This window comes from Pseudopipra pipra, chromosome 22, assembly GCF_036250125.1.
Source record: "Pseudopipra pipra isolate bDixPip1 chromosome 22, bDixPip1.hap1, whole genome shotgun sequence".
NCBI classification, from domain to species: Eukaryota; Metazoa; Chordata; class Aves; order Passeriformes; family Pipridae; genus Pseudopipra; species Pseudopipra pipra.
The window spans coordinates 6687030-6705659 of NC_087570.1; the positions used below are offsets into that span (position 1 = coordinate 6687030).

General features: G+C 64.3%; 1 protein-coding gene across 1 annotated transcript in view; it reads left to right on the top strand.

Annotated features, from left to right (window-relative positions):
• The window catches only part of HSPG2 (heparan sulfate proteoglycan 2), a 58980-nt gene extending 40676 nt beyond the window's left edge, over window positions 1-18304 (top strand). Inside the window, 38 exon segments of the mRNA XM_064678736.1 lie at window positions 85-223; window positions 303-454; window positions 550-688; window positions 766-917; window positions 1003-1141; window positions 1225-1376; window positions 1461-1599; window positions 1681-1832; window positions 1916-2054; window positions 2144-2287; window positions 2362-2496; window positions 3084-3265; window positions 3344-3536; window positions 3615-3794; window positions 5813-6073; window positions 6237-6432; window positions 6509-6606; window positions 7069-7335; window positions 7426-7538; window positions 7617-7764; window positions 7849-7965; window positions 8197-8281; window positions 8367-8511; window positions 8592-8691; window positions 8776-8885; window positions 8959-9067; window positions 9147-9245; window positions 10337-10558; window positions 11335-11567; window positions 12549-12651; window positions 13613-13750; window positions 15724-15777; window positions 15877-15952; window positions 16544-16622; window positions 16724-16794; window positions 16873-16956; window positions 17063-17166; window positions 17847-18304. Of these exon segments, the coding sequence (XP_064534806.1) occupies window positions 85-223; window positions 303-454; window positions 550-688; window positions 766-917; window positions 1003-1141; window positions 1225-1376; window positions 1461-1599; window positions 1681-1832; window positions 1916-2054; window positions 2144-2287; window positions 2362-2496; window positions 3084-3265; window positions 3344-3536; window positions 3615-3794; window positions 5813-6073; window positions 6237-6432; window positions 6509-6606; window positions 7069-7335; window positions 7426-7538; window positions 7617-7764; window positions 7849-7965; window positions 8197-8281; window positions 8367-8511; window positions 8592-8691; window positions 8776-8885; window positions 8959-9067; window positions 9147-9245; window positions 10337-10558; window positions 11335-11567; window positions 12549-12651; window positions 13613-13750; window positions 15724-15777; window positions 15877-15952; window positions 16544-16622; window positions 16724-16794; window positions 16873-16956; window positions 17063-17166; window positions 17847-18010 (5313 nt within the window). The 3' untranslated portion in view covers window positions 18011-18304.
• The last annotated feature ends 326 nt before the right edge of the window (window positions 18305-18630 follow it).

The window sequence follows — 18630 nt, forward strand, 5'->3', positions numbered from 1 at the left end:
CAGACTCGAGTGGCCTTGTGCAATCCTAGATGGCCCCGTGCCAGCGCTGATGGCCCCGGTGACCCCCGTGTCCCCTCCCCACAGGTGTCTGGCTCCCGGCTGCGGCTGCTGCAGGTGACGGCGGCCGACTCGGGCGAGTACGTGTGCCGGGTGACCAGCGGGGCCACCACCAAGGAGATCTCCATCATGGTGACCATCCAGCCCAGCGGGGCCGGCGCCTACCGTGAGTGGGGACAGGAGGTGACAGGGGCCAGGGGACAGTGCCACAGGGCCAGGGGTGACCGTCCCATCTCTGTCCCCAGCTGCTGGTGTCACCCCCCCTGTGCGCATCGAGTCCTCGTCCTCCTCCGTGGCCGAGGGACAGACCCTGGACCTCAACTGCATTGTGGCTGGGCAGGGACAGGCCACTGTCACCTGGTACAAACGCGGGGGGTCCCTCCCAGCCAAGCACCAGGTAGGGGACTGAGGAGCGTTTTGGAGTGGGAAAGGGATTTTTGGGGGTGATGAGGGGTTTGTGTCCCCATTCTCTCCTGTGTCACCCCCCTACAGGTGTCGGGCACCCGCCTGCGCATCCCGCAGGTGACAGCGGCCGACTCGGGGGAGTACGTGTGCCGGGTGACATCGGGCACTGCCACACATGAGACATCCCTCATCGTCACCATCCAGACTGGCGCCGGCTCCTCTTACGGTACCAGGGGTGGGCGGTGACATGGGGACACAGTGGGGACACTGTGGTGCCCCCACTGACCCCACTGCCACCCCCAGGTGTCGGTGTCACGCCGCCGGTGAGGATCGAGACTTCATCTGCTGCCGTCACTGAGGGACAGACCCTGGACCTCAACTGCATGGTGGCAGGACAGGGTCACCCCCATGTCACCTGGTACCGGCGCGGGGGGGCTCTGCCCCCCAACAGCCAGGTGGGACACGGGGGAGGTGGCATCACCCCACAGGGCACAGCCCCACGACAGGCATTGATGTGTCCCCAACGTGTCACCTCTCCAGGTGTCGGGGACCCGCCTACGCCTCGCCCAGGTGGCGGTGGCCGATTCGGGGGAGTACGTGTGCCGGGTGACCCTGGGCAGCGTCACGCAGGAGGCGTCTGTCATTGTCACCGTGCCCAGCAGCGCCGGCACCTACTACCGTGAGTGCGAGTGAGAGGGCAGCGCCTGGGGACAGTCAGGTGTCACATCGATGATAAACGTCCCCTTTCCCTGTCCCCTCCAGCCTCTGGTGTCTCCCAGCCCCTCCACATCGAGTCCTTGTCCTCGGCCATCGCCGAGGGACAGACCCTGGACCTCAACTGCGTGGTGGCCGGGTCTGGCCCCACCACTGTGACGTGGTACAAGCGCGGGGGGTCTCTGCCCGCCGGCCACCAGGTAGGGCACAGAGGGAGGTCACCTTGAGTTTATCCCATCCCCTGCTCTACAGTGCTGACTTGTCTCCAAATTGTCCCCTCCGAGGTGTCGGGCAGCCGCCTGCGCATCCCCCAGGTGACGGCGGCCGACTCGGGCGAGTACGTGTGCCGGGTGACATCGGGGGGCGTCACCCAGGAGACGTCCCTCATCGTCACCATCGATGACGGGGCCAACCCATCCCACTGTGAGTGCCACCCTCTGGGGGACGGATCCCCACCCGTGTGGGGGACCACTGGGGACAGTCACTCCAACCCTTCCCTTTCAGCCTCTGCCATCACGCCGCCCATCCGCATCGAGTCCTCGGCGTCCTCTGTCACTGAGGGGCAGACCCTGGACCTGGACTGCGTGGTGGCCGGGGAGGGACAGGCCACCATCACCTGGTACAAGCGCGGGGGGTCCCTCCCAGCCAAGCACCAGGTAGGAGGGGACACCTGCGGGGTGGGGGACGGTGGCTGTGGGTGGCTGGTTGATGCCATCACCTGGTGTTGTGGTGTCCCCAGATGTCGGGGTCCCGCCTGCGGCTGTCGCAGCTCTCGGTGGCCGACTCGGGGGAGTACGTGTGCCGGGCAGACACGGGCAGTGTCTCCCGCGAGGCCACTGTCACCGTCACCGTCACCTCCCGGGACAGCTCCAGCTACCGTGAGTGCAGCAGTGGGGTGGGGGAGGATGGTAGGGGGTGTGGGTGACGTGGGTGACCTCATGGCTTCCCTGTCCCTTTGTCCCTGCAGGCCTGCAGAGCCCCATCATCTCCATCGACCCACACAGCATGGCCGTGGCACCGGGGGAAGATGCCACCTTCAAGTGCCGCGTCCACGACGGCGCCCGGCCCGTCAACGTCACCTGGCGGATGGGACCTGGCCAGCACTTCCAAGGTATAGTGGTGCCCGGGGTTGCCCTGGCGCGGTACCCAGCATGGCCCTGGTGCTGATGGCCCCTCCTTGCCCAGACAACGTGAAAATCAGCGCTAATGGCTCGGTCATCTCCATCACTGGTGCCCACGTGGGCAACCAGGGCGCCTACCACTGCGTGGCCTCCAACCGCTTCGGCGTCGCCAGCAGCGTCGTCAACCTTGTGGTGCAAGGTATGAGGTGGCTGTGGTGGCCCTGTCCCTGTCCCTGTGTTGCTCCAGATGCCCCCGGGTGGTGGCATCCCCATTGACATCCTCATGTTGATGTCTCTCATGGGCTCCAGGTCTTCCTGCACTGGTGGTGTCCCTATCCTCATGTCCTCCAGGTGCCCCCAGGGTGGTGGCATTCCTGTCCCTGTCCCCATGCTGGTGTCCTCACATGCTCCAGATACCCCATGTCCCCTCCATGCTTCACCTGGAGTGGTGGTGCCTGTGTCCCCATGCTGGTGTCCTCCCGGTGCTCCAGGGGTTGTGATGTCCCCATCCCCATGGCGATGTCCTCGATGTGCTCCAGATGCCCCTGGGATGATATGTCCCCATCCCTGGGTCCTCCATGTGCTCCAGATGCCCCTGGGATGATATGTCCCCATCCCTGGGTCCTCCATGTGCTCCAGATGCCCCTGGGATGGTGGAGTCCCCAGCCCCACCCCCATGCTCACGTCCTCCTCATGTTCCCGACATCCCCAAGGTGATGGTGCCCCCATGGCCATCCCTCACGGTGGTGTCCCCATCCCCACACCCCTGTCCTCCTCCTTCTCCAGGTGCCCCCACCGTGTCAGTCATGCCACCAGGCCCCGTGACGGTGAAGGAGGGCAAATCCCTGAGCCTGGAGTGCCTTGGGCGGGGCGAACCGCGGCCGCTGGTGCGCTGGAGCCGGCTGGGCTCCCGGCAGAAGGTGGAGCACCAGACCCTGCTGCACATGGACAGCCAGGCCATCCTGCAGGTGAGGGGGCACCCCGGGGTCCTTCAGGGCACCAGAGGATGCCCGGTGCTCACCCCACACCCTGTCCTCTCCACCCAGCTCTCGCCGGCCAAGCCGGAGCACGCCGGGACCTACGTGTGCACGGCACACAGCGCGCTGGGCTCGGCGCAGGCGCGGGTGGACGTGGGCGTGGAGTCGGCGCAGCGGCACCCCGGCACCCCCGAGGTCACCGCGCCGGCCACCGTCACCGTGGTGGCCGGGGACACGGCCACGCTGCACTGCACTGCCACAGGTACGGGCAGAGGGGGTGGTGGTGCAGGACGGGCAAACCGGGCGGTGCCCGACCTGACAGGCGCTGGTGTGGCCGCAGGGGACCCGATGCCGCGGATCGAGTGGTCGAAGCTGCGGGCACCCCTGCCCTGGCAGCACCGCGTGGTCAACGGGACCCTGGTGATCCCTCGTGCCGCGCAGCAGGACTCAGGCCAGTACATCTGCAATGCCACCAGCCCCGTGGGCTCCACAGAGGTCTTCGTCACCCTGGACGTGGAGAGTAAGGAGAGAGTGCTGGGGGGTTGGGTTCCCCTGGGCCCCTCCTGCCGCCTTCACCTCTGGCATCACCCATCCTTGGCTCCTCTCTGTCCTTCCTCTGCACGTGCCCATCCCCATCGCTCCTCCCACCCTCACATCCAGCCCTTCCCTGTGGGACCGTCCTCATCCCATCCCAGCGCTCGTCCTCTTCCTCTCCATCTCCTCTCAAGCTCTGTCACCCAGTCCTTCCCATGGATGTGGCCACCAGCTTGTCCCATCTCTGTGCACGTCTGTCTCCACTTCTGCTCTCTCCTCCATCCATCCATCCATCCATCCATCCATCCATCCCCTATTCCTGGATCCATCCACGGCTCACCCCTCCCAGCTCACACTCATCTCTCCATCTCTGCTCGTATCTCTCCTTCCATTTCTTCCTCATGGATCCATCCATCACATTCATCCCAAAACACACCTATCTCTCCATCTCCTTACTCCTCCATCTATCTCTTCCTTGTGGATTCACCAATCTCTGGCCCATCCCAGCACATGCCCATCTCTCCATTTCTTCTCACACCCTTCCATCCATCCCTTCCTTGTGCATCATCCATCTCATCCATCCCAGCACACGCCCAACTCACCATCTCCTCTCAGACTCTGCCAATCATCCATCCATCCATCCATCCATCCATCCATCCATCCATCCATCCATCCACTCACATCCCCTCCCCTTCCTTGTGGATTCATCCATCACTCAGCTGTCCCAGCTCTCCATCTCCTAACTCCTCCGCCCGACTCCTCCATCCCAGCACACACCCATCTCTACATCTCCTCACTTCTCCATCCACCTTTTCCTTGTGGATTCATCCATTGCTTATCCATCCCAGCTGATATCCGTCTCACCATCTCCTCCCACACCCTTCCATCCATCCCTTCCTTGTGCGTCCATCCATGTCATCCACCCCAGCACACACCCATCTCTCAGTCTCCCCTCAGACTTATCCATCCAACCCTTCCTGGTACATTCATCCCTCGCATCTTACTCTCCATTTCCCAACTCCTGCATCCATCTTTTCCTTGTGCATCATCCATCTCCTCCATTCCAGCACACACCCAACTCGCCATCTCCTCTCAGACTCTGCCAATCATCCATCCATCCATCCATCCATCCATCCATCCATCCATCCATCCATCCATCCATCCATCCATCCATCTATCCACCCACATCCCCACCTGTTCCATGTGGATTCATCCATCACTCAGCCATCCCGTCTCCTGTCACACCCTTCCATCCATTTTTTCCTTATGCATCCATCTGTTTCATCCATCCCAGCACACACCCATCTCTCCATCTCTGCTCACACCCCTCCATCCATCCCTTCCTCTTGGATCCATCTGTCTCTCATCCATGCCAGCATGTGCCCATCTCTCCATCTTCTCTCAAACTCTGCCACCCACCCATCCCTTCCTGGTGGATTCATCCATCATTCAACCATCCCAGCTCACATCCACCTCTTCATCTCCTGTCACACCCCTCCACCCATCCCTTCCTTGGGGATCTGTCCATCCCAGTACACATCCATCACTCCTTTTTGTCCCCAACTCATCTGTCCATCCATCCCTCCATCCATTTCTTCCATATGGATTCATCCACTTTGTCCATCCCACACATGCTCATCTCACCACCTCTTCTCAAATTCTGCCATCCATTCACCCACCCATCCATCCATCCATCCCTCCATCCATCCATCCATCCCTCCATCCATCCATCCATCCATCCCTCCATCCATCCACCCACCCCTCCATCCATCCCTCCATCCCTCCTTCCCTCCTGGTAGATCCATCCATCACTCAGTGTCCCAGCCATCCATATCTCATCTCCTCTCCCACTCCTCCATCCATCCCTTCCTCACAGATCCATCCAACCCTCACCCATCCCAATGCCCACCCGCCTCCATCCCCCCACACCCCGCTCCAACACCCTCCTTGCCCCGCTGCCCCATTCCCGGCCCCATTCCCGCTGAGGCTCCGTGCATCCCGCAGCCGCTCCGTACGCCACGGTGCTGCCGGAGGACGCCGCGGTGCGCGCGGGGGACGCGCTGCAGGTGCAGTGCCTGGCTCACGGCACCCCCCCGCTGCACTACACCTGGGCCAAGGTGAACGGGAGCCTGTCGGGGCGCGTGTCCCACCGCGCCGGCCTCCTGCGCATCGGCCCCGCCGCCCCCGCCGACGCCGGCACCTACCGCTGCCTGGTCACCAACCGCGTGGGCACCGCCGAGGCCTTCGCCCGCGTGGCCGTCCACGGTGAGCCCTCTGGGACAGGGGTACCACTGGGCTCTGCGTCACTCCTGGGTGCTCCTGGTGGTGCTTGGGTGATACTGGTGCTCCTGGGTACTGCCGGGCTCTGCATCCCGCCCAGGTGATCCCAGTGCCACCCGGTACCATCGATGTCCTCCACCCCTCCCAGGTGGCACTGCTGAAGGTGTGGACATCGGTGGTGGTCCCTTGGCGGTGCGGGTGACCCCGGGGAGCCTCGTCAAGGGAGTGGGTGGCACCGCCGAGTTCGCCTGCGCCGTGTCTGGGGACCCCCGGGCGCGTGTGGAGTGGCTGAAGGAGGGCGGGGAGCTGCCCCCCACCCACAGCGTGAGGGACGGGGTGCTGCGGTAAGGATCGGGGGGTGGGGAGGTGGGACCCCCCTGACCCCCTCTGGGGTCCCTCACCCCAGCTGTGTCCCCACAGGATCCCGGAGCTGGCGTGGGGGGCACAGGGGGTGTACGTGTGCCGGGCCAGCGCCCCGGGCGGGCAGGCGGAGGACAGGGCCACCCTCACCGTCCAGGGTAGGAGCAGCACCGGGGCACAGGAGACCCCTGACCTATCCCCCACGGGCACTCTGGTACCCCCATCTCCCCACACACAGGGGCACCCCAGTACCTTCCATTTCCCTAAATCCACGGTCACCTGGGCACCCCCCCAAGTCTCCCAACACCCATGGACACCCCGATATCTCAAATCTCTCCCCATGCCCACAGGCACCCCAACACCCTCAATCTCTCCCCACACCCATCACTACCCTGGTACTCCCTGTCTCCCCATGCCCGTGGGTACCCCAACACCCCCAACATCTCTCCAGCCCATGAGCACCCCAACACCTCCAACATCTCCCCATTCCCAATCCCACTGGTCCCCCCATCCCCTTGAGCACCCCATTTCTTCCCATCTCCCACTCCTCTCGTGGCACCCTGGGCTGTGATGCCTCCCTGTGCCAGGGGGTCACCCCAAAACCCCGCTGTGCCCCCAAGCTCTCCCCAGGGCCCTGATCAACATCCGGACGGCCGTGCAGACGGTGCTGGTGGGGACGACAGTGGAGCTGGAGTGCCTGGGCTTGGGTGAACCTCGTCCCCATGTCACCTGGAGCAAAGTGGGGGGCCGCATCCGTCCCGGGGTGCTGGTCCGCGCTGGCACCCTCACCATCGAGCGGGTGGAGCGGGCGGACGCGGGGCAGTACCGCTGCACCGCCACCAACGCCGTGGGCACCGTCCAGTCCCACGTCATCCTGCACGTGCAAGGTGGGCACGCAGGGCTGGGGGACACACGCGGAGCTGGGGGGACACACACGGTGTCAGCGCAGCCCTGGTGACACCCCTGTGTGTCCCCAGCCGCCCCCCAGATCGCGGGGCAGCCAGAGGTGAAGGAGGTGTCCGTGGGATCGGCGGCTGTTCTGCCGTGCCTGGCATCCGGCTTCCCGGTGCCAGAGATCACCTGGAGCAAGGTGAGAGGGAGGGATGGGGTGGGGGGAAGGTCGGGGGGCACCCTATGTGGGTGCTGACCCCCACACGCTGTGTCACAGCTGGAGGGGGAGCTGCCGGCGGGTGCCAGGGTGGAGGGGAACGTGCTGACCCTGCCGGCCGTGCGCCCTGAGGATGGAGGCGTCTACACCTGCACCGCCGGCAACCACCGCGGCCAGGAGACGGCCTACTACGTGCTCAAGGTCCAGGGTGAGGAGGGGCGGACGGGCAGAGGGCTGGGCAGGAGTGGGGGTGATGTCCCCGAACCCCTCCTGACCCGCCCTGTCCCCACAGAGCACCTGGTTCCCTATTTTGGGCAGTCGCCCCAGTCCTTCCTCCCCCTGCCCACCATCAAGGACGCCTACAAGAGGTTTGAGATCCTCATCAGCTTCCGGCCTGATGCTGCTGACGGTGAGCCCGTGTCCCCCACGTGTCCCTGTGTCCCCCTCCATGCCCTCTCCACTGTTTCCTCCTCCCTTCATCCTCCCCCTGCCCTCCTTTATCTCCCATTCTTGTTTCATCTGAGCCCCTCCACTTTATGGGGGAGTTCTTCTCCATCCTTGGAGGATTTTGGGATCCCCAAGGACCTGACCCCCACCCCAGGGTGGGGACCCTCCTGCCTGACCTCCTCCCACCCCTCAGGACTTCTCCTCTACAACGGGCAGCGGAAAAACAGTGGCGCCGACTTCATCTCCTTCGGGCTGGTGGGCGGCCGCCCCGAGTTTAGGTGAGAGCCACGAGTGGGTGCTCTGGGACAGAGGGGAGATGGATTCCAGCACCCACCCACACCCCCTGTGCCCCAAAACAATCAGGTTTGATGCCGGTTCGGGCATGGCCACCATCCGTCACCCCGTGGCGCTGCGGCTGGGCCAGTACCACACCGTGCGGCTGCTCCGCAACCTCACCTGGGGCTCGCTGGCACTGGACGGGCACCCCCCCGTCAATGGCACCTCCCAGGTAGTGATTCGGGGGGTGGTGGCGGGTATTGGGTGGGGGTCAGGGTGCTGGAGGTGGTGCCCACTCATCTGTGCCTGCAGGGGAAGTTCCAAGGGCTGGATCTGAACGAGGAGCTGTTCCTGGGCGGGTACCCCGACATCAGCGCCGTGGCCAAGACGGGGCTCAGCCGCGGCTTCATGGGTGAGTGGTGGGTTTTGGGGGGCACCAGGGTGAGGGGGGGCTGGGCATCACGTGGCAGTTTTGCCCATCCCCGCCCCTGCACAGGCTGCGTGCGCCAGCTCCGCATCCAAGGAGAGGACGTGGCCTTTGGGGACATGGACCTGCAGGCGCACGGTGTCACCAACTGTCCCACCTGCCAGGACCGGCCGTGCCAGGTGAGGTTGGAGGGGGTGGGAGGTGCCCACCCATCGCCACCCACGGCTGACAGCCACGTCACCCCCTCCCCAGAACGGCGGCGTGTGCCAGGACGACGAGAGTGGCACCTACATGTGCCGCTGCCCCCACGGCTTCACCGGCAGCAACTGCGAGTACTCGCAGGCTCTGCACTGTCACCCAGGTAGGTGACACCACCCTGCCGTGGGGATGTCACCTCAGGGTCCCTCTCGGCTGGGTGCTCATGGCTTGTCACCCCACAGAGGCCTGTGGGCCCGATGCCACCTGTGTCAACCGGCCGGACGGGCAGGGCTACACCTGCCGCTGCCACCTGGGCAAGAGCGGGGACAGGTGCACTGAGGGTGAGTGACACGGGGACACGGGGCTGGCACCGTGGGTGGGGACCGTCCTGGGGAGGTGGGACATGGCTGGGACCACCCCAGGGAGATGGGCACAGGCCTGGGACCACTGTGGGAACTTGGGAACATGACTGGGTACCACCCTGGGGACACAGGGATGGGGTGGGTACCACCCTGGGGAAATGGGGACATAACTGGGGACCACCCTGGGGACACGGAGATGGGGTGGAAAGCACTCTGGAGATGTGGGCATGTGATGGGAACCACCACAAGGAGATGGGCACAGGGCTGGGGACCCCCGGCTGTGGACATGGGGCTGGGACCACCCTGAGGACACAGATAGAGGGCTGGGACTGTTCCAGGGAGATGGGCATGGGGTTGGGACCACCCTGGGGAGATGGATACGAGGCTGCCACCACCCTGGGGACACTGGCACGGGGATCAGGACCAGCCTGGGGAGATGGGCACCGTGGGGATGGAGGTGTTGGGGTCTCACTATGGGGTTTGAGGCTGGGGTCCCACTGTGGGTATGGAGGTTGTGGAGGGATAATGGGGTCCCACCATGGGGTTGGAGGTTGGGGTCCCACCATAGGACGAAGGCTGGGGATGGATAATGGGATCCCACCATGGGATGGAGGTGGGGGATGGGTGATGGTGTCCCACCCTGGGGATGGAGGATGGAGTTCTGCCATGGATATGGATGTTGGGGTAGGGGATCCCACCACGGGGATGCAGGATGGGGTTCTGCCATGGATATGGGTGTTGGGGATGGATGTTGGGGTTCTGCCATGGATATAGATTTTGGGAATGGAGATTAGGTTTCTGCTATGGATATAGATGTTGGGGATGGATGATGGTGTCCTACTCTGGGGATGAAGGATGGATTTCTGCCATGGAGATGGATGTTGGGGGTGGAGGTTGGGGTTCTGCCATGGATATGGATGTTGGGGATGGGTGATGGGGTCCCACCTGGGGATGCAGGCTGGGTCCCACCATGGGGATGGAGGTGGGGTCCCACCATGGGGATGGAGGTGGGATCCCAGCCTGGGGATGGAGGTGGGGTCCCAGCGTGGGGCACTGACTGGGGTGCACAGGGGAGGCGGTGAACGTGCCGTCCTTCGAGGAGGACGGAGCCTTCGTGTCGTACCCACCCCTCACCAACGTGCACCACGAGCTGCGCGTGGAGGCCGAGTTCCTGCCACTGGCACCCGACGGGCTCCTGCTCTTCAGCGCCGGCAAAGCCGCCCCCGTCGAGGACTTCGTGGCCTTGGCCATGGTCGGGGGCCACCTCGAGTTCCGCTACGAGCTGGGCTCAGGTGGGTGGCACGGGGTCGAGGGCACTGCGGGGGAGGGCTCTGGGGATCCCGGGGGTAGGGAGTGACATGGCCTTACCAGGGTCCATTGGTGTCACGAGGGTCCCTGAGCTGTAGTGGGGTCCCCTGGCACCGCTGGGGTCCCTTGGTATCACTGGGGTCCCCAAGTGCTGTCAGGGTCCCTGATCATCAGTGAGGTCCCCTGTTGTCACCAGGGGGTGACCCTAACCCCAACGCTTGGCATCACTGAGGTCCCCGAGTATCACTGGGGTCTTCTGGCACCACTGGGGTCCCCAGGGGTCCCTGGGCATTCCTGAGGTCCCCTTGGCATCCCTGAAGTATCCCAGTGTCACTGGGGTCCCCTGGCATCACATCCCTAGGACTTAGGGTCCCCAGGCATCACTGTCACACCACTGGGGTCCTCGGGCACTGCTTTGGTCCCCAAACATCACTGTGGTCCCTTGGCCACACTGGAGTCCCCAAATGTCACTGGGGTCTTCTGGCACCACTGGGTCACTGGGTTCACACACCACTAAGTGTCACCTTGATCTCACTGGGGTCCCCTGATGCTGCCAGGGTCCCTGGACATCTGTGGGGTCCCCTGGTATCGCTGGGGTCCCTTGTCACCACTGGGGTCCTCAGGCACCACCGAGGTTCCCCAGCATCACTGGGGACACCTCTCAGGTTCCTGAGCATCTCCAGTGTCCCCCGGTGTCCCCCGGTGTCCCCTTGTGTCCCCCGGTGTCCCCGTTGCCCCCCATGACCTCCCCCGTCCCCAGGCCCGGCGGTGCTGCGGAGCACGGGCCCGGTGGCACTGGGACAGTGGCACTGGGTGACGGCCGAGCGGCTGAACAAGGACGGGACCCTCGTGGTGGACGACGCGGCCCCCGTGAAACGCTCCTCGCCCGGCAAGAGCCAGGGGCTGAACCTGCGCAGCCCCCTGTACCTGGGGGGCACCGAGCCCCCGCTCCAGCCCCCCACCAACGCCTCCTTCCGTGGCTGCATCGGAGAGGTGAGACCCCCTGGTGTCCCCTCACGGGGGGAAAACAACCGTGGTGTCCCCTTGGTGGGGACCTGACCCCCCCTTGTCCCTTCAGCAGGGAGGTGACCCCTCTTGGTGGCCCCTCACTGGGAGGTGACCCCCATTGGTGGACCTTCAGAAGGGGGGACCCCCTCTTAGTGTCCCCTCACTGGGGGGAGATCCCTCTTGGTGTCACCTTGGTGGGGAGCTGACCCTCCTTGGTGTCCCTTCACTGGGGGGTGAACCCCCTTGGTGTCCTTTCACCGAGGGGAGACCCCCTTGGTGTCCCCTTGTTGGTGTCCCCTCACTGGGGAGGTGACCCAGACTGGTCACTGGGGTGACCCCCCCTTGGTATCTCCTGGCTGGGGAGGTGACCCTTTGGTGGAACGGTGACCCCCCCTTGGTGTCCCCTCAGAGGGGAGGTGACCCCCTGTGTTGGTGTCCCCTTGGAAGGGAGGTGACCCCCTGTGTTGGTGTCCCCTTGGCAGGGAGGTGACCCCCTCCTTGATGTTCCCTTTGGCGGGAATGTGACCTTCCCCTTGGTGTCCCCTCGTTGAGAAGGTGACCCCGTTGGTTGGGACGTGACCCCGTTGGTGTCCCCTCATTGGGGAGGTGGCTCCGTTGGTGTCCCCTCGTTTGGGAGGTGACCCTGCTGGTGTCCCCACTGGGTGTCCCCCACTGGGGGGAGGTGAGGAGGTGCCATTGGTGAGGAGGTGACCCCCTTGGTGTCCCCTTGTCGGTGTCTCGTTGTTGGGGAGGCGACCCCTTGGTGGAGAGATGACACTTACTGATGTCCCCTTGGTGTCCCCCCTGGGAGGTGACCCCTCACTGGGGAGGTGACCCCCTTGTCTGGGAGGTGTCCTGCACTGGGAGGTGCCCCCACTGGCAGGGACGTGACCGTGTGTGGTGTCCCCACTGCGAGGTGGCTGCGGGGTGTCCTCTCTCTGAGGTGTCCGTGTGGTGTCCCCCCAGGTGTCCATCAACGGGAAGCGGTTGGAGCTGCGGGAGCGGTTCCTGCGCAGCCGGGGGGTCCGGCCCTGCAGGCACCGCGCGCCGTGTCGGCCGGGGACACGCGGTGAGACCCCGGGGGGGCGGGACTGTGGGGGGTGTTTGTACACGTGTGTGTGTGCTCTGTGTGTGCACTGCACGTGCATTTGTACATGTGTGTGTTGCATGTGTGTGTGTGCGTGTGCTGCACATGTGTATGTCTGCATGTGCTTTTGCACACGTGTGTGTGCACGTGCTGCACATGTGCTGTGCATGCCCGTGTGCTCCATGTGTAAGCACACGCACTTGTGTGCACACGTGTGCTGCACACGGGGTGCGCTCTGTGTGCATGTGTGTGCACTGTGTGTATGTGTGTGTGCACTGTGTGCACACGTGTGCACTTGTGTGTGTGTGCTGTGTGTGTGTGTGTGCACTGTGTGCTCTGTGTGCATGTGTGTGCATGGTGTGTGCACTGTGTGTGTGTGTGTGCTGTGTGTGTGTGTGTGTGTGCACTCTGTGTGTGTGTGTGCTGTGCACTCTGTGTGTGTGCTGTGCACACGTGTGCACTTGTGTATGTGTGTGCTCTGTGTGTGCGCTGTGCACTGTGTGTGTGTGCACTGTGTGTGTGTGTGCAGTGTGTGTGCACTCTGTGTGTGTGTGTGTGCACTCTGTGTGTGTGCTGTGCACTGTGTGTGTGTGCACTGTGTGTGTGCACTCTGTGTGCACTGTGTGTGTGTGCACTGTGTGTGTGTGCACTCTGTGTGTGTGTGTGTGTGCACTGTGTGTGTGTGTGTGTGTGTGCACTCTGTGTGCACTGTGTGTGTGTGCACTGTGTGTGTGCACTCTGTGTGCACTGTGTGTGTGTGCACTGTGTGTGTGTGTGTGTGTGTGCACTCTGCGTGCACTCTGTGTGTGTGCACTCTGTGTGTGCACTGTGTGTGCAGTGTGCATGTGTGTGCACTGTGTGTGTGCTCTGCACACACTGTGTGCACGTGTGTGTGTCCCCCCACGGCTGTGCCGCTGTGTCACGCTGTCCCCGCTGTCCCCAGGCCCTCGCTGTGAGCAGGAGGAGGAGGAGGAGGAGGCCGAGGGCTGCGGGCCCTCCCGGCCCTGCCTGCACGGCGGCTCCTGCGCCCACGGCTCCTGCCACTGCCCCCCCGGGCACAGCGGGGCCCGCTGCCAGCACCGTGAGGGGACATGGGGACGGGGGGCTGGGGGGCACTGGGGAACACCTCGGGACACTGCCAGCACTGTGAGGGGACATGGGGACGGGGGACTGGGGGCACTGGGGACACTGCCAGCACCATGAGGGGACATGGCGGATGGGGGGGGACATGGTGGGCACTGGGGAACACCTCGGGACACTGCCAGCACTGTGAGAGGACATCAGGGACAGGGGGACATGGTGGGCACTGGGGAACACCTCAGGACACTGCCAGCACCGTGAGGGGACACCAGGGACATGGGGGCATGAGAGGGTACATGGGGGGCACTGGGGAGCACCCAGGGACACTGCCAGCACCGTGGGGGGACACTGGGGACAGGGGAGGACAGGGGGTACATGGGAACACCTGGGGACATTGCACCCATGGGAACACACCGGGAGCACCGTGAGGGACACCGGCCACAGGGGGGATGGGGGGGAAATCTGGGGACACTGCCAGCACCGAGAGGGGACAGCGGGGATGGGGGGGGACTTGGGAATACCTGGGGATGTGGGGACGTAGAGTGTACCTGGGGACACTGCCAGCACTGAGAGGGGACAGTGGGGACAGGGGGGGACTTGGGAATACCTGGGAAGTAGGGTGTACCTGGGGACACTGCCAGCACTGAGAGGGGACAGTGGGGACAGGGGGGGACTTGGGAATACCTGGGGATGTAGGGTGTACTTGGGGACACTGCCAGCACCGAGAGGGGGCAGCGGAGATGGGGGGGGACAGGAGGGGACATGGGGGGCAGTGGGGAAGACCTGGGGACAATGCCAGCACTGTGAGGGGCAGACATGGGGGGGTCAAGGGGAACATCTGGGGACACTTGGGGACACAGAATGGGGTCAGGTCACCTGAGGACATGGGGGGACACAAGGGGACGTGAAAAGATACGGGAAGGGGGATACCTGGGGACACTTGGAGACACCTGGGGACATGATGGGGGGACAGCTGGGGACACGTAGGGACAGCTGGAGACCCTTGGGGACATCTGGGGACACAGGGGGACACATGGGGACAAGGTGGGGACGCACACTTGGGGAATACTTTGGGATACTTAGGGACCTGGGGACACCTGGGGACATTTGGAGACACCTGGGGACATGGAGAGGACACTTGGGGCAGAGGGGGACACACTTGGGGACACAGAGGACACACACAATTGGAAATACTTGAAGATACCTGGGGACACTTGGAGACAACTGGGGACACCTGGCGACACTTGGAGACATGTGGGGACATGGGGGACACCTGGGGACACGGTGGGGGGGGCAACATAGAGGGGACATTTGGGGACATGGCAGGGGGGCCACGCCTAGAGACACACCTGAGGATACATAGGAACATCTGGAGACCCTTGGGGACGTCTGGGGACAAAAAAGGACACCTGAAGACACAGGGGACACCTGGGGGCATGGCAGGCACACACACCTGGGGGATACTTGGGGACTTGAAGTTACCTGGGGACATGGGGAGTCACTTGGGGACACAGCAGAGGAGACACACATGGGGAACACTTGGGGATACCTGGGGACACTTGGAGACACCTGGGGAGATGGGGGGACACCTGGGGACATGAGGAGGGCAGCTGGGGACACCTGGGGACACTAGGGGGGATGGATACACACGTGGGGAATATTTGGGGATATCTGGGGCACTTGGAGACACCTGGGGAGATGGGGAGGGCACTTGGGGACACCTGGGGACACAGAAGGACACACACACTTGGAATACTTGGGGACATGGGAGGACACAAGGGGACACCTGGGGACATGGCGGGGGATACACACGTGGGGAACACCTGGGGAGTTGGGGGAACACCTGGAGACACTGGGAGGGCACTTGGGACACCTGGGGACACAGGAGGGTGTACTTGAGGACACTTGGAGATATGGAGGGGACACCTGGGGACACAGGGCACACGTGTCCCCCATCTCCTCTCTCTCCCGCAGGCTCGGTGCTGGCAGAGCTGGAGCACGACTGGCAGGAGGGCAGCGGGGGCGGCGGTGGGTCCCTGTTCCCATTTTCCCCATTTTTCCACCCAAAGTGTGGGCGGGATGCCCTCCTCATCCCCCCCTCCACCCTTGACTCCCCTGTCCCCCCAGACGCCCCAGGACAGTTCAGTGCCACGTTCCAGGACGGATCCTACCTGGCTCTTCCCGGGCACCTCTTCCCCCGTGGGTGAGTGACCCCGAGCAGGGGCTGCACCCCCACCCATGGCATCACCCCCCTTTGGGTCCTGCACCCCCCCTACATCACCACCCCCCCTCTGGGTGCTGAACCCCCCAGCATCACCCCCTTTTTTTGGTGCTGCACCCTCCCCTCATGACATAACCCCATTTTGGGTGCCGCACCCCTACCCATGTCACCTCCCCCTTTTTTGGGTGCTGCACACACCCCCCCCCAGCGAATAACATCCTTTTTGGGGTGCTGCACCCCCCCCCCATGACATTACCCCCCTCTTTTTTGGGTGCTGCACACCCCCCCCCAGCGAATAACACCCTTTTTGGGGTGCTGCACCCCCCCACCCATGACATCAACCCCCCTTTGGGTGCTGCAACCCCCCGTGCATCACCACCCCCTTTTTGGGGTGCTGTACCTCCCCCCATGACATAACCCCCTTTTGGGTGCTGCACCCCCACCCACGTCACCCCCCATTTGGTTTCTGTACCCCCCTACATCATAACCCCCTTTTTTGGGTGCTGCACACCCCCCCCCATGGCACAACCCCGTTTTTTGGGTGCTGCCCCCCAACCCCCCCTCCCCTCGCAGCCCCCCCGAGGCGCCCGAGACCATCGAGCTGGAGCTGCGGACGCTCAGCGCCCACGGGCTGCTGCTGTGGCACGGGATGGTGAGCTTGGGGTGACAGGGAGGGGTCCGGGGGGCTCCACCCCCTCAGGGCAGGGGGTCGGGGTGCCCCCACCCCGCTCACCCCCCTCCCTGTGACCGCAGGAGCCCGGCGAGGGCGGCAAAGCCAAAGATTTCCTGGGACTGGGGCTGAAGGACGGGCACCTGGTGTTCAGGTGAGCGGGGCACTGGGGTGAGCCAGGGTACCTGCGCCCCCCGAGGTGCCCCCCAGGCTGACCCCACATCCCCCACAGTTACCAGCTGGGCAGTGGCGAGGCCACCATCGTCTCTGAGGATCCCATCAACGATGGCGAGTGGCACCGGGTGACAGTGACCAGGTGGGTGGGGTCAGGAGGGCTGGGGGGCCCGGGTGGGGGTCGGGGTGGGGGTCGGGGTGGGGGTCGGGGTGGGGGTCAGGGTGGGGGTGCTGACGATGCCCCGCAGGGAGGGCCGGCGTGGGCAGCTCCAGGTGGACGGGGAGGAGCCGGTGAGTGGGGAATCCCCCGGATCCAACATCATGGCCAACACCGAGGGCAACGTCTACGTGGGTATGTGGGACATGGGAGGGGGAACATGGGAGGGACAGGGGAGGATGGGGGGACACGGGGACATGGGGGGGACACGGGGACATGGGAGGGACATGGGGTGGGAGATGGGGTGGGACACAAGTGGGACATAAGATGGGACCTGGGATGTTCACGGGGTGGAGATGGGATGGACATGGAATGAACATGGGGGGGACATGGGATGGGACAGGGGACAGGAGGTGGAATGGACATGGGGTGGATGTGAGATGGACGATGGGTGGGACATGGGTTGGGACACGAGATGGCCATAGGGCAGGAGGCAGATATGGGGTGGGAAATGGGATGGACACGGAATGGGACACAGAATGGACATGGGGTGGGACACTGTACGGGACATGGGATGTACATGGGATGACACATGGGATAGGACACCAGGTGGGACACGAGAAGGGACATGGGATGAACATGGGGTGGGACACTGTGTGGGACATGGGATGGACACGGGATAGGACACAGAGTGGGATGAGAGGGGAGACAGGATGAACACGGAGTGGGACACAGGGTGGGACACAGGATGCACATGGATGGGGCACGGGATAAGGCCACTGCTGGGCCGTGGGCGGGCCGTGGGCAGTGCCCCGGGCCAGGACATGGCCCAGCGCAGGGTGTGCCCCTCCCCACGTGCCCCCGTGTCCCCCCAGGCGGAGCCCCGGACCCCCGCGCCCTCACCGCGGGCAAGTTCAGCTCCGGGATCTCGGGCTGCGTGCGGGGGCTGGCGCTGGAATCCGCCGGGATCCCCCCCCACCCCATCGACCTGCGGCACGGCGCCGTGGGGGGGGCCCCCGTGCCCCCCTGCCCCTCATAACGCCCCCCTGGGAACACAGTCTGGGGGGAATTTGGCCGATTTTACTCTTTTCCAAAAAACAAAAAAACAAAACCGCCAGGAGGAAACGGTGCTTCGCTGCCCCGGGGTGAGCCCGGGGGGGGGCCGGGACCCCCAAAAATGTTTACACCCCCCTCCCAGCGGCTCCCTGGAAGCTGTGCCGGGGCGGCCGGGCCGCCTGGGGCCCCCCGGGGTGGTGCGGGGGGGGGCGCGAGGGACAATCGGGGTGCTGGGGGGACCCCCCCGCGGGGACAGCTATTAAAGGAGAGACAACCACTGCGGCTGCCGTGTCTGGGGGGGCTCTGTCGGGGTCTGAGGGTGCGGGGGGGGGCTGGGAGGGGGAATGGGGTGGGGGGTGCAGGGGGATTGGGTTATGAGGGGTTGGTGTGGAAGGGGGGTGGAATTGGGGTGCAGGGGGGGATGGGGGGGCACGAGGGTCTGCGGTTGGTGTAGGGGTACGGGGGGATGGGATGGGGGTGCAGGGGGATTGAGTTGTGGGGGCTGGTGTGGAAGGAGGATGGTGTTGGGGTGCGGGGGGGATAGGAGGGTATGAGGGTCTGGGGTGGTGGTGTGGGGTGAGGTGGGGGTACGGGGGGGATGAT